General features: G+C 44.2%; 1 protein-coding gene across 5 annotated transcripts in view; it reads right to left on the bottom strand.

Moving 5' to 3' along the window:
* QTMAN (queuosine-tRNA mannosyltransferase) overlaps positions 1-25,976 on the bottom strand; it is a 636,919-nt gene that overhangs the window by 349,985 nt on the left and 260,958 nt on the right. For all 5 annotated transcript variants that reach the window (XM_077447749.1, XM_077447745.1, XM_077447747.1 and 2 more), the window contains exon 6: positions 21,382-21,491. In XM_077447749.1, the coding sequence (XP_077303875.1) occupies positions 21,382-21,491 (110 nt within the window). The remainder of the gene's footprint in view (positions 1-21,381; positions 21,492-25,976) is intronic.

Raw genomic sequence — 25,976 nt, 5'->3', positions numbered from 1 at the left:
TATTTTTTTTTAAAATAAGACACATAGCATTATGGAACAATGGGGATGGCATGGAGATTATAAAGTCACTTCAGCAGGAGGAGGGGAGGAGCGGGCACTGACACAGATGACAGGCAGAGTGGGAGGGAGGAGAGGAGAGACAGTGGATGACGGAGGCATGTGAACTGACCACGGTGTCAGGGCTCAGCAGCCATGATAACTATGGTCAGTTTACAGAGAGGGAGGGCAGAACCAGGCAGGATAAGGTATTTTAGATGATACAAAATACCAAATTAAACAGTACAAGCACTGTTCTGTTATTCATGCTTTAAAGGAACAGGATTATATTTTATATGTTTTACACAGAGCAGCACTGATCTCCTTCTTCTCGGGTCCCCTGTTGGCACTCCTGGCTCCTTCTCTTTTCCAAGTGCCTCCAGAGCAAGCCACTTGGTGGCGGCACTCCTGTGTCCTCACTCCCAAACCCCGCTCTATGTGTCCATCTCCACCTCCTCACTGGCTGTGCTTGATAGCCATGGGAGCCAATGGCTCCTGCTGCTGTCTTTCAGCCAATAAAGAGGCAGAGATCCGGGAGTGCAGCTGCTCTTGTGTGCATTACTGGACTGTGCTTGGGTAAGTTTTAGGGAGGATGTGGGAGGAAACTGCATACTGAAGGCTTTTTACCTTCATGTATAAAATGCATAAAGGGAAAAAACCTTTGGCCTTTAGAGCATTTCTATTAGACCTTTAGACCTTAACTTTTGGAACTTTTGAATAAAAGGACACTTACCTGTCCTCACCCAGGCTAGTTCTAATTGCCTTCAGGTTCCCAGCACTGGCATCATAACTGTGGGCAGCAGGCTGTGCTGCTTGCGGCTTCACAGCAGGCTGTCCGCTGAGCTTAAATGAGCTGTGCTGCACTTGGGTAAAGGGACCCGTAGTCTTCTGGGACACGTCCCTAGTCCCTAGTCCCAGCAGACTGCGGGAGGGAGGGGGAGAGGAGAATGTTTGCTCGGATCACCTAGGACTTAGGGGTGTGCTATGTACAGAGTTCAGGAGTATACGGCATACAAGTGCAGGGGTGCAGAGCTCAGAGGTGCACTGTGTACAGAGTACAGGGTTGAGGAGTGTGCTACATACAGAGTGCAGGGTTTAGGGGTGTGCTATGTACAGAGTACAACGTTCAGGAGTATGCGGCATGTAATTGCAGGGGTGCAGAGTTCAGGGGTGTGCTGTGTACAGCGCGCAGGGTTTTGGGGCATGCTATGCACAGTGTGCAACACCAACCCCCCCCTCCTCCAATAGCATCCTTGCATCTCTGCCCTCTCCTACCTGTCCCGGCTCTAGTACCTCCCTGTGTATGCAGTTCTAGTACCAGTGTATTTGGCTCTGGTATCTCCCTGTGTAGGTGGTTCCAGTACTAGTGTATTTGCCTCAAATTCTTCCCTGTGTAGGTGGTTCTGCCTCGACTTGCAGGGAGATCGTTTACCCCCTCAGATTCTGGACATCATCCCCACCATGCCTCACTGTGTGTGCTGCGATCTTTTAGATCTGGAAGCCACTAAGAACAACGCTGTTCCTTGGAAACACAAAAGTCTTCTGTGTGTACAAGTGACAGTGGGTAGCAGGAGTAGAGGGTGAGAGCCAGAGGTGGCAGAATTGAGTTCTGCCATGTTCCGGCTGAAGAACTGGATGTGAGGCTTGGGGGGGGCGGATTCAGCCCCCAGGTTTGTGTTTGACATATGTGGCATAGGGAATATCTGCTGCAGTGCATTAGGCTCTTGTGTACAATGCGTTGGGGTCCTTTTCACAATAAATAGCATTGTAATGCATTGCACATAGTGCACGTGCTCTGCCATGCTTTTGCATGTGTTGCCACAATGCACGGGTGTGAATGGACCCTTAGCGATAAATAAAATAGAGGGTTGAGAGAAAGAAAAACATAAAAGAGAGGAGAGAGAGAGAAATAAGAAAGAGAGATGACAGAGAGAAGGGAAAGTGACAGACAGATGAGAGAGACTCATATATATAAGATAGAAAGGCATTTTGCTTTACTAAAGGCTCTGTGTAAGAATATAAGGTTGTATGACCTTATAAATGTACAGTGTATTGTCACCAAACCCCTGGGGGGGATAGCTTATGATAGATAGATAGATAGATAGATAGATAGATAGATAGATAGATAGATAGATAGATAGATAGATAGATAGATAGATAGAAGCTTTCCCTCTGACTGTTAGTGGCAGAATATCTAACGCTGCATGGCAGAGTACAGACTTTCTGATTAATTATCCTCATGCTCATAAACAAATGACTTTCTTCAGGATGTGGAGCCAATATAGAGGATGATGCACACCATTCTAGACCTGTATGAGATGAAAAATTTCCCTTTGCGACGGCAATAGTAGTTTTAAGCAATTTTATTAAACAACAAATCCAATAAGCATCTTTGCCCACAGCAATGAACAAACAAAGCAACTCCGTTTCTTTAAATATTTGGAGAGTACATGTCCTGTATATAAATTCATACATTTTTCATATCCATTTATATTGTTTGTTATAGGGTAAGAGAGGAGGTATTTTTTTTATTATTATTATTACTGCTATGGTGTAATAGAGAACGCGTATATACGATGAGAAAGATCACATAGCGACACGGTTACAGGCCCGATCGTATACAGATGCCAAGTATATTCAATAGCTGTGTTAATGTTTTATTGGTCTCAGGACATGATGGGATAAATATACAGATTTTTTTTTTTTTCCTTAACAGTGTCAAAAAAACAAACAAAAATAATGCACTCTAATGCTGCGTACACACGACCGGGGTCTGACGGAATCAGTCTGTCGGACAATCCGATCGTGTGTGGGCTAATCCGATAGTTTTTTCATAAAAAAAAAAAACTCAGACGGACCTAGGAATAGAACAGGTTTCAAATCTGTCCGACGGACTCAATTTCTATCGGGAAAACCGTTCGTCTGTATGCTGGACCGACGGACCAATTACGACGCAAGGGAAGCTACTGGCTATTGAACTTCCTTTTCTAGTCCCGTCGTACGTCATCACATTCAAAACTAATGGGCTAATGGACTTCCAAATGGAATTAGTCAGTTCGTGTGTGGCCAAGTCTGTTCCATCGGAAGTTCATCGGAACTCCGCTGAAAGTCCGTTGGGAAGACCGTCTGACTTTTTCTGCCGGAAAGTCCAGTCGTGTATACGCAGCATAAGGCCATCCATGGACGGTTCGAATATTGGCCGGTTCAGCAGGAACCAGCCGAGATTCGAACTACAGTGCTTTGCGAAAGTATTCGGCCCCCTTGAACTTTTCAACCTTTTGCCACATTTCAGGCTTCAAACATAAAGATATAAAATTTTATTTTTTTGTGAAGAATCACCAACAAGTGGGACACAATTGTGAAGTGGAACGAAATCTATTGGATATTTTAACCTTTTTTAGCAAATAAAAAACTGAAAAGTGGTGCGTGCAAAATTATTCGGCCCCTTTACTTTCAGTGCAGCAAACTCACTCCAGAAGTTCAGCGAGGATCTCTGAATGATCCAATGTTGTCCTAAATGACTGATGGTGATAAATAGAATCCACCTGTGTGTAATCAAGTCTCTGTATAAATGCACCAGCTCTGTGATAGTCTCAGGGTTCTGTTGAAAGCGCAGAGAGCATCATGAAGACCAAGGAACACACCAGGCAGGTCCGTAATACTGTTGTGGAGAAGTTTAAAGCGGGATTTGGATACAAAAAGATTTCCCAAGCTTTAAACATCTCAAGGAGCACTGTGCAAGCGATCATTTTGAAATGGAAGGAGTATCAGACCACTGAAAATCTACCAAGACCTGGCCGTCCCTCTAAACTTTCAGCTCAGACAAGGAGAAGACTGATCAGAGATGCAGCCAAGAGGTCCATGATCACTCTGGATGAACTGCAGAGAACTACAGCTGAGGTGGGAGAGTCTGTCCATAGGACAACAATCAGTCGTACACTGCACAAATCTGGCCTTTATGGAAGAGTGGCAAGAAGAAAGCCAAAGATATCCATAAAAAGTCTCGTCTAAAGTTTGCCACAAGCCACCTGGGAGACACACCAAACATGTGGAAGAAGGTGCTCTGGTCAGATGAAACCAAAATCAAACTTTTTGCCCACAATGCAAAACGATATGTTTGGCGTAAAAGCAACACAGCTCATCACCTTCAACACACCATCCCCACTGTCAAACATGGTGGTGGCAGCATCATGGTTTGGGCCTGCTTTTCTTCAGCAGGGACAGGGAAGATGGTTAAAATTGAGGGGAAGATGGATGCAGCCAAATACAGGACCATTCTGGATGAAAACCTGTTGGAGTCTGCAAAAGACCTGAAATTGGGACGGAGATTTATCTTCCAACAAGACAATGATCCCAAACATACAGCAAAATCTACAAAGGAATGGTTCACAAATAAACGTATCCAGGTGTTAGAATGGCCAAGTCAAAGTCCAGACCTGAATCCAATCGAGAATCTGTGGAAAGAGCTGAAAACTGCTGTTCACAAACGCTCTCCATCCAACCTCACTGAGCTCGAGCTGTTTTGCAAGGAAGAATGGCCAAGAATTTCAGTCTCTTGATGTGCAAAACTGATAGAGACATACCCCAAGCGACTTGCAGCTGTAATTGCAGCAATAGGGGGCTCTACAAAGTATTAACACAAGGGGGCCGAATAATTTTGCACGCCCCACTTTTCATTTTTTTATTAGTTAAAAAAAGTTTCAGAAATCCAATAGATTTCGTTCCACTTCACAATTGTGTCCCACTTGTTGGTGATTCTTCACAAAAAATTAAAATTTTATATCTTTATGTTTGAAGCCTGAAATGTGGCAAAAGGTTAAAAAGTTCAAGGGGGCTGAATACTTTCGCAAGGCACTGTATGTATGGGCAGGCTGAATGTACCAAGTTGATCGATCAAATTGGGTACAACTAGTCTGATGAAATTAACATGTAATTTTCGCTAGTGGCTGCATATGTATATATTTATTTCCTGAAACGACAGTGTCGACGGGGAATCCCTCTCGCCAAACCTTTGTATTCTCCTGGTGGGAACGGCTTCCCCCTGCCGGGAGAATACAATGGCTCGCCTAAAGGTATTACCCATCAACACTGTCTGTGGTTTCAGGAAATAAATTTGCTTAGTCTATGGCCAATATAAGGGCTTGTTTAGATGTGCGGCCAGCGAGGTGGTCAAAGCAGGCAGATGAGCAGCAGTTTTACCACCCTCCAACGGCCCACCTAAACAAAGACATGCAGTGCTGTACAAACGCAGCAGCTGTGATGATTTACTTCTCAGCCGTGGTAAACATTAAACCCTGTTGCATTTGGTGGGCAGTACTACTGCTGAAGAGAAGCAAGAGAAGAAGTAGGGATTTTACATGAAGAATGCGGATTTGGAAGCAAAAAATGAGCTGTATGGGTCTGATAATCTTGAATTTATTAAATATTACAAAGTAAAATACATCAAAAGCGGTGGTACATAAAGCATCTTCTATCATAATTAATTGATTCATGCATTGGCATATTGCACATTGACGATGATATTCAAGTAAATTAGGTAAAACAGTATATACAGAATATGTTGGAAAACTGCATGAATATAGAATTTATGGCATCTGAATCTCAACGCGTTTCGCGGCTACGATAGCGTTCACTAGGTTGGAGCATTCCATTGCTTCCAACACAAATTCACTGTCACACATTTTCTGTTCCCTTCTCTTTACCTTTCCTTTTTTTTTTCCATTTCTTTTCTTCACTTTTCTTTCCTTCCTTTTCTTTTCATTTTTCTTCTTCCTTTTTTTTCGTTCTTTCCCCTCTTTTCTTTTCTCCTTTCTCTCCCACCTTTCAATGTTAGTGCTTACTACGTTGGAGCATCCCCATTGTTTCCAATACTATCACAGATTCCCATCTTTGTCATCACACTTTTTTTTCTTCTCAATTTTCACTGATTATCGTCTTTCACTGTTTTAGTATAGGGCTTGCTTCCCTGCTTTGCCGCGTATGCCGCCTCAGCTCCTGTGCCAGATTCTGTCCCGGGCTGACCATGCAACCACTGCCACGCCCTCTCCATTGCCTCACCTGTGAGTATGGGTGGTTGATTCAAGAAAATTCCATCTATTTCTATTTTTACTTTTTATATACAAGACTAACTCATTGTCTGCTATAATACTCTAATTTTATAGACATCCAATTTACAGTCATCTTCTGATGAGTGGCAAGTTAGCCACAAAATGCGCCGAGCTTCAGATGCCATAAATTCTAAAATGATGCAGTTTTGTAACATATTCTGTATATACTGTTTTACCTAATTTACTTGAATATCATGGTCAATGTGCAATATGCCAATGTATGAATCAATTAATTATGATTGAAGATGCAATATGTACCACCGTTTTTGATGTATTTTACTGTGTAATATTTAATAAATTCAACATTATCAGACCCATACAGCTCATTTTTGCTTCCAAATCCACCTGCTTCATGTAAAGTCCCAAGTTTGATAGGGATGGAGGCAATTGTGACGTAACTGTCCTATGCCTCATACAAAGTCCCAACCATTTTTCCTTTACACGTACTACTGCTGAACACGCCTTATTAAAATGAATGGGGCCATGTCACAGTCACATGCAATGCATGAGGATGCTGTCTGGTGGTTCTGCCTTTTTGTATCTTTTTCATCTTCCTGTATTTTATCTGCCACACCACCTCCTGCTTGAATGATGCCCAGTGGCATTCGACCCACTTCTTGTGAGCCCAGACATGAACACACCCCTTGCCTGAGGACTACTGGAGGTGGCATCACAACACTGCCTGAGTTCACTGAAGTTGTATTGCTTGTAGGAACTGTAGTTTTTGAATGGCGCTCCCATTTAAAAAAAAAAAAAAACTCTGCATATGAGCACCATTGAAACCTGGTCAGAACCTACCAATGGAGAGAAAGAATGGAGAGAAAGTAAAAGTCCTTGTGGTCATCACTCTACTTATACACAAAGTAAATAGAATTAATCCCTTGGCACCGGCCGTACACAAATATGCACCCTCTCGGTGCCTGGTGAATTGCGTGAATTTTTTGCCCAAACTATTTGCGTGAATTGCTGCCCAAACAGCTGTGCCGAGAGAGCACCCGCTGCATGCTCCTGACAAAGTTACTGGCACCTAATCGAAAGCTTTTGATCACTCCTTGCGATCAGGAATTTTCGGATCACGTGACCGCCACAACAGTCAATCACGCCGGTCACATGCTCTTTATCCTCAGCCCAATTCCCAGGGTCATAAACCTCTTAAAGGGCGGGTGTGAAAAGGTTAAAAATGATGTGTGGAGCTTTGTAGGTGAAGACTGATTATTATTATTATACAGGATTTATATAGTGCCAACAGTTTATGCATGGCTTTACAACATGAGGGCAGACAGTGCAGTTACACTACAATTCAATACAGGAGGAATCAGAAGGCCCTGCTCGTTAGACTGATGGTTATTCTTAGTTCCCAGGGTTGGGCTTGAAAGTTGACAACATCCTCATCTTTTGTTTAGAATTGAATCTGTCACCGAAAATTTAGACCAGTTTCCAGATTCTAGTCCTTGCTTTTTCTAAGGGTCCATGCACACTAGGAGCAGCAAAAAATGGCAGAACCTCTGAAAGAAAAAGCGGCATAAGGCTCGGTTCACACTGCCACGACTTGGGATCCGACTTGTGAAACCCCAAGTCAAATGATGTGAAATCCCATGTTAGTCAATTAGAGCAGTCTAAGGCTGGGTTTCGTATGGAATGGCTCACAGCAAAGGCATCCCTGTTCACAGCTTCAGGTCCAATTTCAGTCCAAATTTTTGGCTGAATTTGGACCTGAAACAGAGGTGAAGATGCACAGGACTCCCATGCAATTCGCTCTGAAGCCGCTCCGAAGATGTGTGATATAATCTCCGGACATGCGAATTGGATGCGGGCAAACCCGCATCCAATTTACAATAGTGTGAACCCAGCCATATACAGCAATACTAAAGTCACTCTGACTTTAGAAAAGGATCCTGTACTACTTCAAGGCCACTTCTATCCAACTTGTGCCCATAGACTTTTTTTTTTTCTTTTTCTTTTCTTTCCATAGACTTAATGAAAGTTGCCTCCAAGTTGGATCTTCATCTATATTGATGTGATTTGGATCCGACATCACAGGAAGATTACCCAGGCATGCCCAAAAGTTGCTTCTTAAGTCACATCAAATCACATCAATGTAGTACTCAAGTCACCTGGCAATGTTGCACCGTAAGTCGCGCGACTATGACTATGGCAATGTGATCCAAGCCTAATGCCGTTTATACACAGTTGAACTTTCCAGCAGGAAAAGTCAGATGGAATATTTTCATTGGATAGTCCGGTCAAGTGTCGGCCTCATCGGATTTTTTTTCCCGAAAATTCTGACGGACCTAGAAATAGAACATCTTTTAAATCTTTCCAACGGAATCAATTCCTATCGGGAAAACCGTTTGTCTGTATGCTGTTCTGACGGGCCAAAAATGACACAAGGGCAGCTACTGGCTACTGGCTATTGAACTTCCTTTTTCTAGTCCTGTTGTACGTGTTGTATATCAACGCTTTCTAGACTTTGGTGTGATCATGTGCAGGCAAGACCTTTTCAGCGGAACTCCGTCGGAAAAACCATCTGATGGAAAAAAACAGTCGTGTGTACGTGGCATAAAAGTAGCTCGTAGTGCACATGAGTTTAGGAGAGTTTATAAACATTTGCCCCAAAAACATCCCCCTCTGCTCATTTCTACTTTTCATTTACACTTGAAAACCTGAAACGCTCCTAGATGCTGAGTTAGGCTTTTTTTGTGCTAAACGCAAGTGCTTTTTCTCAAAAATTCACTTTTTTTTGTTTTGTTTTTCAGCCTCTAAACTCTACTTTTCAAATATGCCCCATGGACACATAGGATAACATTGAGCTGCTTCTACAGGCAGGAGGAAAAATTGCAAAACGACCGTGGAAGCAGCATTTTTTAAGCCCAGTATGCATGGACCTGAAAGCTTTATAAAAGTTATAAAAGTTTCACTGGAGCTAGAAAGAGGGGTAAGCACAGGATCATGTAGCAAGGTGATGCAGCCCCACACAGATGGAGGAAGTGCATAGTAATGAAGGAAGACTGATGAACCTAGATGTGTTAAATTCATATAAAGATTTAGGAAAGTGTAAAAGACAATCTGACTAGCACAGCTGCTATGTAATCTGGATAACAATAGCTGAATGATTTTACACGGTGCCCAGAATTGTGTTTTAAAACCCAAAAGACTAACATGACTCTAAAAAAAAAAACAAAAAAAAGTTGAAAGGAGCCTTCTCTGTGGGTCAGGCTGAGGCAACCTGCTGAACCCAGCAGTGTGCTGGAGAACCACAAATTCCAGCCACAGCCACCAGACAAATAGTGCCAGGATTATTGAGAATGGGGACAAAACTGTGAGAAAGCGTGTCAAATCAAGCAGCGCACATTCCTTTCAGATCTGCAGGTCAACAGTCAAGCAAAGAGTGGACAAGTGATCAATCATCCACACCGGCCATTTAACAGGAATAAAAGGGGGCTCAATGAAATTAGACCGAATCTGCACAAAACACTAAGGAACCTGGACATTGCAGATCAATTCATTATACTTTACCTCATCTCCCATTGGCTCACATAACTGAAGGTCATGGAGGCAGGACAGCGTGCAAGCCAAGTTAGATTAGGACCGGCCATAGGCTCATGTTTTACCTGAAGCTTTTAAAGACATTCCCAGCACTGCCAAAGGAAATCCCACATTCTTGCTTTGTTTTAGGACAATTGGGGAATCCATGGGGGTTACAGCAGTAAAGGCTCAGGTATTGTAGGGATTCTAGCTCCTGTTTGTTCTGGAGAATTTGCAGATGGTCACCAACACAAAAAAAAAAAAAAAAAAAGTTGCTGAACAAAGTCAAGGCTCTATAAAGGAAAATATCGGGCTGAAATCAAATAAAGAATGTGGCGCTTAAACTGCTATTTTATCAGCGGCTTTATCAGCGGCACGTTGTCTAGTCTTAGTAAAAAGCAAATTGTGAAGGCCTCACTATAATAAATATACAATGTCGATCTGTCATGCTCGATATACATATAACGCCAGCTTTTGACATGAGTAAATGTATCAGTTTAAAGTTCACTGGGTGCATATATTTCAGCTTTGTTCAATGTGGAATGATAGACTCAGTGGGGTTGATTTACTATAACTGGGGAGTGCAAAATCTGGTGCAGTTCTTCATAGAAACCAATCAGCTTCCAGGTTTTATTGTCAAAGCTTATTTGAACAAGCTCAAGTTAAATGCTCATTGGCTAATATGCAAAGCTGCACCAGATTTCAACTGCTCCAGCTTTAATAAATCTCCGCCAGCATCAGTAAATGTTTAACTTCTACTTGAAGGCATGGCCACTTTCAGAATTACCTCCATCTACACTTGACCTGACACTTGGCTAAGAATGTGGCCTACAGTGCACATTATAGAGATACCCTCTGTTCTATGTCAGTTTTCCCTATGGCCTCCATAATTCCTCCAACACACCATCTTCCCATTGCAAACTTAAAAGTGGTTTTGCAATGTTATAAAAATAAATAATATCTAAAGCTTCTGAAGAAGATGGTTCTCCAGATTGCCACCAATGCCCAGCCATGTGACCACTGCACAGAAATCAGTCACATGGTCGTTGCCAAATGTGAAATTCAGCTTCAGGGCAGAGCTGCTAATTGCTTGGTTCTGCCTGAGTGCCACTTCCTCTAGTCCCTTCCGCAGATACCTCAAGACCAATCGATCTGCAACCACGAATTGTTGTAGCAGGAGGGACACAGAAAGTTAGACATGAGTTTATGCTGTAGGTTCACTAGAAAGTAGACCAGTACTCCATTTTTGATCAATTAACATTAAAACTCCTGCCAAAATGCAGGCACCATAGGAAACCCGCTATTACTTTTTTAAAGCTCTTAATGGGGTTTTCTCCGCTATGAGCTCTTTTTGTTTTTCCATGTTCTTTAACTATTGATCTATGGGGAGGCTGAATACTGAGAAGACCAGGAGAGAGGCTTAGATTACTATACCTTATGCCTTAAAGCAGTGTCTCTCAACCTCAGTCCTCAAGTACCCCCAACGGTCCATGTTTTCAGGTTTTCCTTTACTTTGCACAGCTGCTTTAAATCAATATCAATGACATGGTATTGAAAAGAGCTACTTTATCTAAAGGAAGTTCCCAAAACATAGCCCATTGGGGGTACTTAAAGCAGAACTTCAGTCATTTTTTCAACTTTCCATCTATTAAATCTTTTGCCCTTGTTTTAACTTTGGATAGTAAAACATTTTTTTTTTCTGCCAGTAAATACTTTATACAGCCCAGTTCTGTTTCTTGTCTGGTAAAAAGTGTAGGCTTATGACATCATGCACAGCTCTCTCTCTCTCACTCTTCTGAGAGTTTGCCATGAAGAGAGGGGGGTTGAGTCATAGGTGGGCTAATGAGAGCTGCAAAGCTGGAGGTGTGCCCCTGTGTGTCTATGTAAATATCAGGAAGTAAACAGGCAGCAGCTTCAGCTGCCCACAGTTAAAATGGTTGCAGCCAGACTTAGTGGAGGGAGATTTCTGCAGCATATTTCACAAGTACAGAATCATAGTATATATAAAACAATATGCAAAGTGGTTGGAGGGAAGCTTCATAATGGCAAAGATGTTTTTATTACAGACTATGTGAGCAGACTGCAGTTCCTCTTTAAGGACTGAGGTTGAGAACCGCTGCCTTAAAGGATCCATTTTGGTAAGGTGTTTAGAACATATAAAGTTGAGTTGAGTTGAGAGGTATCTTAATATAGCATGGTCTTACCCCGAAGGGTCCCGATGCGCATAGCAGATTTCCTGGGAAGAGGAAAGGTAGAAAGAGACTACGCAGGAAAAGCTTGCATGAAAAGCCAAGTCTTCAGTAGTCCGCAGAAGACCGGAATAGTGGGGGCCTCCTGGAGCTCGACAGGGAGGCCATTCCATAGTATGGCACCCTGGTGAGAGAAGGCCTGGCCACCACGCCGGATCTTCTTGGGCACCGAGATGTAGATCTGAGTGATCTGACAAGAGCTCGTTTATGAAAACGAGAGCAGAGATAGCTTGAGTTCAGGCCTCTCATAATCTTAAACATAATACAACCTACCTTAAATAAGATTTGATAGTGGACCGGCGACCAATGCAGGGTGCAGAGGATAGGGGTGATATGACCCCTCAAAGGGACATCCATGAGTAACCTAGCCGCAGCATTTTGAATAAGTTGAAGCTTTTGCACTGGCAAAAAGGTGGCAGGAGTGTGGGAATCACGGATTTGGACTTCACTCTATGGCTGGTATTACTCTTGAGAAGATTGTAAGTGAGATTTAAGATTACCAGTATTTGTGCCTTAAAGGACGTACCTCTGGTAAGGGGTTAGTACACATTAAACTATCATATGGTGTGGGAATCACAGGTCTGCACTTTATTACTGGTTGAAATATGTGCATGATTTATTTATTCATATGGTTTTCAGTATTAATCTTTACAGTATCACACTATTTTGAGTCATTTTCTTTTGAGATATACCGAGAGGAAAAACACCAAGGGTTGTTGATCCGCTGACCTACATGGAATGGAATGATATGGAGTTTTAATTTTATTATTTCACTGCACAAGTGGTAGGTAAAGACTTAAAGACTTTGCCAATGGTGGTGCACTGATATTGCTATATTCACATGTGAGCACAATATCTATATGTTTGTCTCCATTTATTTACAAAATACTACATTTTTATGAGTTTCTTTTGGGTTTCACATGTGATGAGTTGAAAATATTTGGGAAGCAAAGGTGAACAAAGAAGAAAACACACAGCTGGTAATTTTGACAATTTATGGGACCCAATACAATGTATCTGTATGTATCTATATGTATCTGCACTATATTACTCACCATGTATTGTTCCTGAAGGGCTGGGTATTCTTGAAATTACTATGTAGTTGACCACCGCAAGGCAAACTAGAAAATTGCCCAGAGATCCACATTTCTCAGGGCCCGCATAAGCTTTTTTTTGGAAAATGTAATAAAAATAAAAAACAAAAAAATCCCATGCACTTAAGTATTCACAGACTTTGCTCAATACTTTGTTGAAGCACCTTTGGCACCAATTACTGCCTCAAATCTTATTGAGTATGATGCTACAAGCTTGGCACACCTATTTTTGGGCAGTTTCTCCTATTCTTCTTTGCAGGACCTCTTAAGCTCCATCAGGTTGGATGGGGAGCGTTGGTGCACAGCCATTTTCAGATCTCTCCAAAGATAATCAGGTACAAGTCTGGGCTCTGGCTGGGACACACAAGGACATTCAGAGTTGTGCCATAGCTACTTCTTTGTTATCTTGGCTGTGTGCTTAGGGTCATTGTCCTGTTGGAAGAAGAACCTTTGCCCCAGTCTGAGGTCTGGGGTGCTCTGGAGCAGGTTTTCATCAATGATGTCTCTGCACATTGCTGCATTAATCTTTTCCTTGATCCTGTCTAGTCTCCCAATTCCTGGCACTGAAAAACATCCCTACAGCATGATGCTGCCACCACCATGCTTCACTGTAGGGATGGTATTGGCCATGATGCTTGCCATTTAGGCCAAAAAGTTCAATCTTTGTTTCATCAGACAAGAGGATTTTGTTTCAAATGGCCTGAGACCTTCAGGTGCCTTTTGGCAAACTCCAGGAGGGCTGTCATATGCCTTTTACTGAGGAGTGGCTTCTGTCTCCTCACGCTATCATACAGGCCTTATTGGCGGAGTGCTGCACAGATGGTTGTTCTTCTGAAAGGTTCTCCTCTCTCCACAGAGAAACGCTGGAGCTCTATCAGAGTGACCATCTTGGTCACCTCCCTGACTAAGACCCTTCTCCCCCGATCACTCAGTTTGGTTGGGCGTCCTGCTCTAGGAAAAGTCTTGGTGGTTCCAAACTTATTTCATTTACAAATGATGGAGGCCACTAGACATGTGCGATTTGGTTCGTAACCAATAGATTTTTGTATGAATTTGTTAGTATTAGTACATTCGGATCAATTTCAAACATCTGAATAACTGAAAGAACCAAAATACGAAAACTACAAAATTATGAATAAGCAAAATAACGAACAAGCGACAATATGAACTCATGAACGGACAAACTTGAAAATACAAAACTCCAAAACAGTAAAAGAAAGGAAATTACATCTATAACAAATGATTTACATTTCATATTTTCAATCCTTTGTCTGTTCGTAATTTCGTATGTTCGGATTTTCATTTGTGTTCGTAATTTTGTTTGTTTGTGTTTTTGATTCGTTCTTTTGAATGGACAGTGTAAGTGTCTTAATAGGTACAGTAGGTGACCGCGATATTGTGTTAATCTCACTGCTTTTATCGGTGAGATTGACACCCTGCGAACCCCGTTGCAGGAGCCAGCGCCGAGCCGGCTCGCATCGGGAAAGGAAAAATGTTTATTTTCCTTTCCCGATAAGCGGCTAGCATCGCTGGCCGGGTTCACACTGGTGCGGGGATCCGAATTGGATTCCTGCCAATACCAGGCACTGTATTTGGTATGAATCCTAAGGGAGAACTCCACGCCAAATTTAAAAAAGAAAAAGGCATGGGTTCCCCCTCCGGAGGCATACCAGGCCCTTAGGTCCAGTAGGGATTTTAAGGGGAATCCCCTACGCCCAAAAAAAACGGCGTGGGGTCCCCCCAAAATCCATACCAGACCCCTATCTGAGCACGCAGCCCGGTCGGTCAGGAAAGGTGGTGGGGAAGAGCGAGCGCACCCCCCCCCTCCTGAGCCGTACTAGGCCGTGTGCCCTCAACATGGGGGGTGGGTGCTTTGGGGGGAAGGGGGGGCGCCATGTTGATGAGGACAAGGGCTTCTTCCCGACAACCCTGGCCGTTGGTTTTTGGGGTCTGCGGGCGGGGGGCTTATCAGAATCTGGGAGTCCCCTTTAAGGGGGCCCCCATATAGCGGCCCCCCACCCTATGTGAATGAGCATTGGGGTACCATGTACCCCTACCCATTCACCTGGTGAAAAAAAAAGGTCTTTCTCTGGCCACAATGCCAGGGACGCGGTGTGCGGCGACTTATATAGGGACAAGGGGCAGGGTCACCGGGTGATGTCACATGGTGACCCCGCCACCTTATGATGTCACAGTTCCAGCATCCTCCAGGACTGTGACATCATAAGGGGCGGGGTCACCATGTGCCATCAACCGGTGACCTGCCCCTTGTCCCTATATAAGTCGCCACACACCGCGTCCCTGGCATTGCGGCCAGAAAGAGCGTCGAGTCAACCTCTCAAGAAGGAAGAAGCAAAAGAACGGAAGGCGGCGGCGGCAGAAGACCGGGCCACCGCTAGTAAAAGAGCTAACGGAAGAAAGCAGAAGCCCGGCAAGAAGAACCGAAGAGGGGGACAAGACCCCCGAAGTCGGAAGAAGACCCCCGGGCCACGGCGAGAAGACCCCTCAAGACGGAAGACCACCAGAGCTGTGCAATAAACTATTTTTAACCCTTGTGTGTTGTGTTTTATTTACTTTTTTTTCAGCAGGTGAATGGGTAGGGGTACATGGTACCCCAATACTCATTCGCATAGGATGGGGGGCCAGTATCTGGGGGCCCCCTTCTTCAGGGGGGCTCCCAGATTCTGATAAGCCCCCCTGCCCGCAGACCCCGACAACCAACGGCCAGGGTTGTCGGGAAGAGGCCCTTGTCCTCATCAACATGGAGACAAGGTGCTTTGGGGTGGGGGGGCCGCAGGGCACCCCCCTTCCCCAAAGCACCCACCCCCCCATGTTGAGGGCACACGGCCTGGTACGGCTCAGGAGGGGGGGCGCTCGCTCGTCCCCACCCCCTTTCCTGACCGGCTGGGCTGCGTGCTCGAATAGGGGTCTGGTATGGATTTTGGGGGGAACCCCACGCCGTTTATTTTGGCGTAGGGGATTCCCCTTAAAATCCCTACCAGACCAAAGGGCCTGGTATGCCCCCGAAGGCATGCAGGTTTCATTAGTGAGGCGACATTATTGCCGCTCTCTCGCTCGCTACTATAGGAAAATTACATTTTCCTATTGCAGCCAGTGCGACGGGATCGCGCTGGTTAGAGAAGCCTGTCACCGGGAACCAGCACGGCGGGATCACGCTGGAAACACAATATCAGCGGCACCTACTGTATGTTCGTAATTTCGTATGTTTGTAATTTAGTTTGTTCATAATTTTGTGTTCTCGAATTTCGATTGGGTAGTGTATTAGTGAGTGATGTTTATTTCCTACGTAACTACGAATCAATGAAAAAGGCAATCTCACAGAAGTAACAATTACTAAATTATGAGTAGTGTACCAAATAAACAAAAACTATTATCTAATAAAATTACAAATTTTGAATCAAAGTAAAAAAAAACTGAATTATGAACCTTTTCGTATCAAAAAAATATAACTGTTATGAAAATACGAACAAGTCTGAATATGAAACATCACATCTTATGAAATTACGAATCGTTAAGGGAATTACAAATCATTTTGTATCAACAAAAATATATCTGTTAGGAAAATATGAATGAGTCCGAATATGAAAACTCGGGTCTTAAGAAATTACTAATCAATGGAAACATAAAAAAACAAAACAAAACAATTTTTTTTTGTTGTGCACATGTCTAGAGGCCACTGTGCTCATTGGGACCTTCAATGCTGCAGAATTTTTTCTGTACCCTTCCCCAGATCTGTGACTCAATACAATCCTGTCTCAGCGGTCTACAGATCTCTCAAGGATGATCAGTGGAAACAGGATGCACCTGAGCTCAATTTTGAGTGTCATGGCAAAGGCTGTAAATACTTATCTACATGTGATTTTTTTCATTTTTTTATTTTTAATACATTTGCAAAGATTTCAAACACACCTCTCTCACGTTGTCATTATGGGGTATTGTTTGTAGAATTTTGAGGGAAATAATTAATTTATTTTGAATAATGATGTCTAGTGCAGACATCACATCTGCTGTGCAGCACTGGGCAGCATGAAGGTGAGCAGGGTCCAGATTAGAGCAGAGCAACTAGCAGAGGGCACACGTGGTTTGCAACATGGGAACACTATACCAGGTGATCTGGCACCAGAGAGAGAGGACCGAGCGGCAGAAGATCAGCATTGCTGGCGGACCAGAGCAGGAGAAACTAGCAGATGTCACATGCGGTAAGCAGCGTGAGAGCAATATAGCAGGATGTGAGCAGGGACCAGGGAGAGGGAGGAAGATCAACAAACCAGAGGATTAGCAAAGCTGGGGGTTACTATTGAGTGGGGGGATGAGCAGAGCTGGGGGTACTACTGAGCAGAGGATCTGCTGAACGAGGGTACTAATAAGCTTGCTCTGCTTGATCTGCTGAACGAGGGTATTATTAACCACTTCCCTACCCACCCATAGTCATATGACGTCCGCAGATGGGATCTCCCATCCTGGGTGGGTGTCATATGACGACCTTCCATTCCCGGCAAGAGGTGTCGCTCGGAACCCAGTGCGCGTGCCTGGTGGCCGTGATGTGCGCCAGTCACCCGCGATTGCCCGGGAACACAGCGGGACAGTGGATCTGTGTATGTAAACACACAGATCCAAATCCTGTCAGTGGAGAGGAGACCGATAGTGTCTTCTCACTACAGAGAAACACTGATCAGTCTCCTCCCCCCACAGTTATGCCGCGTACACACGAGTGGACTGTATGGCCTACTTAGTCCGCCGAAACACATTTCAGCGGACAGTCTGCTCGTGTGTGGGGTTCAGCTGACTTTTTCAGTGTGCAGTCCGGCGTACTAAGAATTTTGGTTTTTTCGAAATTCTGTCCGTCGTACTCGCATTTCGGCGGACAATCCGGCCGTGTGTATGCCAGTCCGCCGTACTTTTGAAATGAGCGGACTTTTCCCGCCCGGAGAAAAGTCCGCTAGTTTCGAGCAGGTATCCAGGTAGGCGGGGCCCGTGAAGGAGACCTCGCTGGCCCCGCCGCCTGGTATGGACTTAAAGGGGAACCCCAACACCGAAAAAAATCGGCGTGGGGGTCCCCCCCAAGTCCACAACAGACCCTTGTCCGAGCACGCTACCCGGCCGGCCAGGAAAGGGGGGCGAGCGAGCGCGGCCCCCCCACCCCAAAGCACCTTGTCCCCATGTTGATGAGGACAAGGGCCTCTTCCCGACAACCCTGGCCGTTGGTTGTCGGGGTCTGCGGGCGGGGGGCTTATCGGAATCCGGGAGCCCCCTTTAATAAGATACCGGCCCCCCACCCTATGTTAATGAGTATGGGGTACAATGTACCCCTACCCATTCAACTGTAAAATAAAAGTACAAAAAAAAACACAACACACGAGATAAAATACTTTATTGCACAGCTCCGGGGGTCTTCCGTCTTCGGGGGTCTTCTCGCCGGACTCCTCCGCTATCTTCTTGTAGCTCTTTTGCTAGCGGAGGAGTCCGGCTTTCTTCCTCGCCGCCGGCCTCTTCTCCCGACTTCGGGGGTCTTGTCCCCCTCTTCAGTTCTTCTGCCGGGACACCGCGCCTTCTTATAGCTCTTTTACAGGCGGTGGCCCGGTCTTCTGTCACCGCCGCCGCCGCCTTCCGTTCTTCTTCTTCTTCTTCTCCTTCTTCTCCAGGAGATGTTGACTCGACGCTCTCTCCGGCCACAATGCCAGGGCCGCGCTGCGCGGCCACTTATATAGGGACAAGGGGCGGTGTCACATGGCTTTATGTCACATGGGTTGGTCACATGGGTTGATGTCACATGGGGACTATGACATGGTAAGGGGGCGGGGTCACCATGTGACACCAACCCATGTGACACCGCCCCTTGTCCCTATATAAGTGGCCGCGCAGCGCGGTCCTGGCATTGTGGCCGGAGAGATCGTCGAGTCAACATCTCCTGGAGAAGAAGAAGAAGAAGAACGGAAGGCGGCGGCGGCGACAGAAGACCGGGCCACCGCCTGTAAAAGAGCTATAAGAAGGTGGCCCGGCAGAAGAACCGAAGAGGGGGACAAGACCCCCGAAGTCGGGAGAAGAGGCCGGCGGCGAGGAAGAAAGCCGGACTCCTCCGCTAGCAAAAGAGCTACAAGAAGATAGCGGAGGAGTCCGGCGAGAAGACCCCCGAAGACGGAAGACCCCCGGAGCTGTGCAATAAAGTATTTTATCTCGTGTGTTGTGTTTTTTTTTGTACTTTTATTTTACAGGTGAATGGGTAGGGGTACATTGCACCCCATACTCATTCACATAGCGTGGGGGGCCGGTATCGGGGGCCCCCTTATTAAAGGGGGCTCCCGGATTCCGATAAGCCCCCCGCCCGCAGACCCCGACAACCAACGGCCAGGGTTGTCGGGAAGAGGCCCTTGTCCTCATCAACATGGGGACAAGGTGCTTTGGGGTGGGGGGGCCGCGAGGCCCCCCCCATGTTGAGGGCACGCAGCCTGGTACGGCTCAGGAGGGGGGGCACTCGCTCGCCCCCCTTTCCTGGCCGGCCGGGTAGCGTGCTCGGACAAGGGTCTGTTGTGGACTTGGGGGGGACCCCCACGCCGATTTTTTTCGCTCGCTCGCCCCCCTTTCCTGGCCGGCCGGGTAGCGTGCTCGGACAAGGGTCTGTTGTGGACTTGGGGGGACCCCCACGCCGATTTTTTTCGGCGTTGGGGTTCCCCTTTAAGTTCATACCAGGCGGCGGGGCCAGCAACGTCTCCTTCGCGGGCCCCGCCTACCTGGAGACGCGCTCGAAATGAGCGGACTTTCCTCCGCGTGTGTGGGCGAGTCCGTTCATTTCAAAAGTAGGGCGGATAGTACGGCGGACTTAGTACGCCGTATTAGTCTGCTCAAAAAGTGCCGTGTGTGGGCAAGTAGCCCGTTCGGAAATTCCGACGGACAGTCTGGCGTACTTTTCCGCCAGACTAAGTACGTCATACAGTTTGACCGTGTGTACGCGGCATCAGAATCACTCCCATAGGGAACATATTAATCAGTGCAGCGTCCCCTGGTGATAACCCCTTCCCTGCCAGTCACATTTACACAGTAATCAGTGCAATTTTATAGCACCGATCGCTGTGTAAATGTGAATGGTCCCAAAAATGTGTCAAAAGTGTCTGATATGTCCGTCACAATGTTGCAGTCACGAAAAAAATCGCAGATCGCCGCCATTACTAGTAAAAAATAAAAAAAATGCCATAAATATATCCCCTATTTTGTAGATGCTATAACTTTTGCGCAAACCAATCAATATACGGTTATTGTGATTTTTTTACCAAAAATATGTAGAAGAATACGTATCGGCCTAAACTGAGGGAAATTTTTTATTTTTATTTTTTTAAATGGGATATTTATTATAGCAAAAAGTAAAAAATATTGTGTTTTTTTCAAAATTGTCGCTCTTCTTTTGTTATAACGCAAAAAATAAAAACCGCAGAGGTGATCAAATACCACCATAAGAAAACTCTATTTGTGGGAAAAAAAATATGTCAATTTTGTTTGGGTGCAACGTCGCATGACTGCGCAATTGCCAGTTAAAGCGACGCAGTGCCGAATCGCAAAAAGTGCTCTGGTAAGGAAGGGGGTAAAATCGTCCAGGACTGAAGTGGTTAAGCTGGAGACTTGCTGAACAGGGGTACCACTGAGCTGGGGTTCTACTGGGCCCATTTAAACCAAATAGAAAATCAGCACATGCAGGGCATTTGCCAAGCTTCATTGAATCTTCAAAACAGCAACATCATAGAAGCAATGAAAACACATCATAAAAGCATGATGAAGCAGTAGGCACTTTAATGTGTGTTTAAGTTAAAGTAAAGCAAATGTAAATGAGCCCTAATGGTGTAGTATTCCAGATTTTGAGAACATTTGTATTCAGTAAAGGTAGTAAAATCAAAAAGGTAGAAAGACACAAGGGAGCAGAGCATTGTTTTCTCTTTGAATGAGTCATGCCATAAGGCCTGCAGTATTCAAGCCAAGGGGGCCCAAATTTGTTTCTTGCCGAGGGTCCCAATTTATTTAAAACTGGCTCAGCATACAGATTCACGTAAGGGTTCCCCTCTCATTCCCTGACAATCAGCATTTAATCTATTATTATTATTATTAGAGAGAAATATGGACCATCTCGTGTCTAAGAGTCAGTCCAACATGTTCCATGGACAGAAATACAAAATTCAAAGTTTTTATAATGTGCATTAAACTGAAGAATGAGATATTTCAAAATGGAGAAATCTTTTGCCAGCTACCTCAGGGAGCCTGTACATTCTTTGGATTTGCAAAAACAGTAGAAAACCACATTTAGAAAAAAATATATAGTGTTAAACTGTAGAAAAACAATCATTAAAAAAAAAAAAAAAAAGATACCTGGAACATCAGTAAACATTTCCCCGAGCACCGACACAGAGAAAGGCAGCTCCATCTCTTTAAGTTTCCTCAGGGCTTTAAAGAAGGTCTCCGGGTCTTTATCATGCTCCCTCAAAAACAAAGAAGAAAACATGTTTACTTAGGAAAACCCACCAGAGACATGAGGTTTTGTTCTAAGGATATCATATTTTGGTTTTGGGGGCTGGAGGTATTGCAGAAACATTTAAAGCTTTGCCCTGTAACCCTGGCTATGCTCTGAAAGACTGTGGAGAGGGTTCTAAGTGTTCTGTTGCTGGGAGCCATTTTCTTTTGATCATTACACAATTAAGGTTTCCCATAGTGTCTGTCAGAGTTCACATGGCCATCTCAGCTACTGCCCAGATCTTATAAGGCTTGTTTCCATGTTCACAGGATATTCCTCTCCAGGTAATAACTGTGCTCAGATCCGCAGTGGACACCCAGGCACTTGGTTTGTGTTGCTTTCGGCTACAGTTTGCAGTTTCAGAGAAGTTAAAAGGAAAAAGAGTTTTAAATGCAGTTTTAAGGAATAATAGGCATAGATGTGCAATATCCACTCTGTAGCTTTTACTATAACTGGAGAGTTGCTTCCAGTTCTAGTTCAAAGGAATGAGAGTGAATACAATCCTTGTTAGACAGATGTGACCAGAGGTGGGAAGATCAGTCGCCAAAAATTGAAGGAAAGATGATAACTGCAGAATTGTATTTTCTACCCAACAGGTATTTTCATTATTTCTTTTTTTTTATGTTGGTATCTCTTCATGGTAATTTTTGGTAGAAGACTGTAAAGCTGACAGGGGCATGGCTAAAGTTGGGCACCCAGGACACATGCCTCTCATCTTCTGTAGTATGTCCCGGGTGCCACCAAGATCACTGTGTTCGCTAGCAAAAGACTTTAGAGCTGAGGGAAGCTGCTCCAAGGCTCCTCCATGTCACATGACACAACAGGAAGGGCAGTGTGGGAGAAAAAAAAATCTCCAGGCATTCTATTGTGTATTTGGGGTTTGAAAGTTCAGGGAGGGAGAAGAGATTTGAAGGGGGGGATTCAATAACATGGAGGTAACAGGATTTGTGGTTGAAGGGGGTATGTGTACTGGGATGAGGGGATTTGGAGGTAAGATAAATTGTGCTGGGAGGAGTGATTAAAGCAAAAAAAAACCTGTGTTGTTTGCACCTTATGTTATACCAAATGGGATTAGTAGTTAATGTAGGTTTTATAAATGTTTTTTTTTTTTTTAAACTCACTTTGCTGCTCCCATCTTCAGTGTGGGCATCTGGAGCCCACTGGTATCTCCTTCCGGGGTACAGCACTGCTGGCTATGCAGGATGCACCTCCCGATCTTGTACATACAAATATCGTACTAAGTGCTACAAGCGATGGATGCCCATTGACTCCTATACCAGGGCGGGCGGACATAACGTACCTTGCCGCGGCAAGGTACTGCGGAAGCAGAGGATTTACAAGACAAAGAAGGTATTTGCACTGCAGGAAAATAAAAAAAGGCCAAGCAGATAAAAGAAAGTGATAAAGAACGTGGGGGGTTGATAACATGCCTGAAACTCTGCTTTAAGGGGGTGGGAAGAGAAATTGTGCTGGAGGGGGATTTTGGGGGGGAAGGGAAGAGGATTTGTGCTGGTGCAGGAATTTCGGGAAGGATCTGTGTTAGGAGGGTGGATTTGATGGGGGTGGGCTTGAGAGGGGGGATGTGTACTGGGAGGGGGATTTGTACTGGTGAGGGGGGATTAGGGCAAGAAGATGATATATGCTGGGAAACATGGTTTGGAAATGGGGAGGATTTTTGTTGGGAGAGGGGATTTTGGGGGAAGAGCATTTATGATGGGATGGGGGATTTAGGATGAAAGAGGATTTGTGCGGGGGGGGGGGGTTGTGCTGAGAGGGGAATTTGAAGGTAGGAAGAGAATTTGTGTTGGCAGTGGGGATTTGGAGGAATGAGCAAAGAATTGTGCTGGGAGGGGGAATTTCACCAGGGGGTGGAGTGGAGGGAGGTTGTACTAGGAGGAGGGGGAATATTTGTGTGCTTATTAGTGCTGGATTTTTTTCTTAAAGAGGTGTTTAGATGGGAAGTGGGAAGAGTGTTAATTTTAGGTGGAGTTTTGCAGTCTCCTAACCCCTACACTCTGGGCGTAACACACCCCTTACTGCTGTGACACGTTTGGGAGAGTGAGAGCGATAACAGCAAATTTACCACACCTTCTCACCATTCATGCCTGACACCTTGTAACACTAACCCGTCACATGACACCGGGGAGGGAAAATGGCTAATTAGGCCTGATTTGGACATTTTCACTTAGCGGTGTACTCACGTTTGTTGCCAGCGGTTTAGACATTAATGGCTGCGTGTTGAGTTACTTTAAGGGGACAGCAAATGTACACCGTTATACAAGATGTACACTCACTACTTTACATTGTAGCAAAGTGTCATTCCTTCAGTGTTGTCACATGAAAAGATATAATAAAATATTTACAAAAATGTGAGGGGTGTACTCACTTTTGTGAGATACTGTATAGATAGATACACTGTGTGTATGTGTATATATATATATAATAAAATGTATATATTATATAATATATATTTTTCATGTAAAATTATACATTATATAATGTTGTTATTGTAGGTTATATTTTGGATACACAGTCTAAGAAGGGTTATTTTTGTACTTGGATTTTTTTGTCCTAAGTGAAGTCTCTTTAAGCAATTTGTTTCAGGTCTTCTAATTTGGTAGTAGCATTCAGGTGGCGATATTTACCAGCGTACAAAGTGACTTTAGTTGCTCTTGAACATATCCTTCAACGCCCACTGCCGTAATTAAAAGTTACGAAAAAGTCACCTTGAGAGCAGAATAATAAAAACAACAAACAAAAAGTTCTGCAAAGTTCTTGAAAATCTTTGAGTCGGTGAAGGTCAAGTCGTGTATAAACACACATGCACACAAAACACCTCGAAATTCTCTGGCTCTGCCGGGCTTAGATTGCACTCCTTAGGTGAGGTATTAGCAAAGCTTATTTATTTCCATTTCCTCAGCTTTATTTGCTCGTTCCCCTGTGATCAAACTGATTTCCATGATGTGCCTCTTCTTAATTTTAATACCCGTTTTGCTCATCATATAGACACAAGCATTTGCTATGAAATAATGAAACCATTTCAAAGACTAGTGAAAAAAAAAATAACAAGAGAGAAGTAAACTTCTCTCTCTTTTTTTTAATTAACTGATGTGCGGCCCTGCATGTATAGACGGATATATTTATGTATATATAAAATTCGAGGGAAGGAAGGTTAATTAACATAAAAATCTCGCTAGTTGAGATGCTGAATTTTGCATTTTCTCCAGCCTCCAGTAAGTAGTTTGATTTCCCCGTAATGACCCAGTTCTCCTAATGAGTAACATTAACCCCTGGCTGTAGCTGTCCAGGACTTAATTGTCAACTAAAGCTGAAATAGGAGTTTGTCGATGTGCAGGTATGTGGTATATTAGCTAATTTTACTCCTATCCTCTAATAAATAAATCTGTTGCCAGGGCAACTGGGACCCTTTTATTCCTTATTTGAGGGAAAAATTGGATTTCCACGCCAGGCTTTTGTAGAAGTAGGAGCAGAGAAGGGCTTATTCCAGCTACTGTGGATCAAATGTGAAGGGTTGGGAGGAAAAGTTTCTTTGTTACCCCCCCATAACCAGATTTTTACTGTCAGAGTAAAGAAGGGGGAATTTAGTTGTCATAAGTGAGAGACGCTTTCAGACAAAAAGCCGCTAGGGTTCAGTAGCTCATAACAACCAACCAGAAATCACCACCATTACTTTGCCACCTCTAAAGATGCCCACAGAAAGGATGGAGCATCCAACTAGCTACAGGACCTTTTAAGACTGGTACACACTATAAGTTGTTTTTTTTTCTTTCAACCCAGCGACGAGAACACACTGGTCAGCTCTCTCAGCCATTGGATGAGGGTGCTGATCGGATGCCGATCGGCAGACCTTTTTCGGTCATACCCCTTCGACAGAAGCTAACCAAACAGCCGTCATTGGTTGGACCAGCTGCCATACACACCTACTGAGTGTTGGCTGGTTTCTGATATCAAAGTAATGGACAACAATGGAAACCTCTGCCTTCAGAGAATGGTACGCCACTGTCTTATAACGTGTCACTTGAAAAAGTGTATTATCTACACACCCACAAAGACATATATTAAGCCGCAGGTAAGCCCGCTTTGTGATTTTTACCTACAGGTAAAATATTACAGGTGAATATTAGCACATTATGCAATTGCCTACGGGTGTTTTTTTTTTTTCCTAACTGCCACAGTTTACTACTGCTTTAAATCCTGTCTGGAAGGCAAAGAATAAGGCTTCTTAAATAGCTGTTGACATTTTTTATGTAAGACCTGGTTTTCAGGAGTGTGGTACTGCATTTTTTCCCCGTTCCTTCTTGCCTTTGTCCATAATATATTCTGACAATTGTTTGCATGTCTATGTTGTCAAAGCATATTTCTTTTATTGCTTTGTTTTATTTTTTATGTTTTGTTTTAATAAAATGAAATATGCCCAAAAATATAACGAAAA

Source organism: Lithobates pipiens, unplaced genomic scaffold, assembly GCF_037356315.1.
Source record: "Lithobates pipiens isolate NorthernLeopardFrog02 unplaced genomic scaffold, aLitPip1_a1.2 Scaffold_22, whole genome shotgun sequence".
Classification (NCBI taxonomy): domain Eukaryota; kingdom Metazoa; phylum Chordata; class Amphibia; order Anura; family Ranidae; genus Lithobates; species Lithobates pipiens.
Note: the sequence above shows the minus strand (reverse complement) of the source record. Positions and strands in the feature narration are given on the sequence as shown.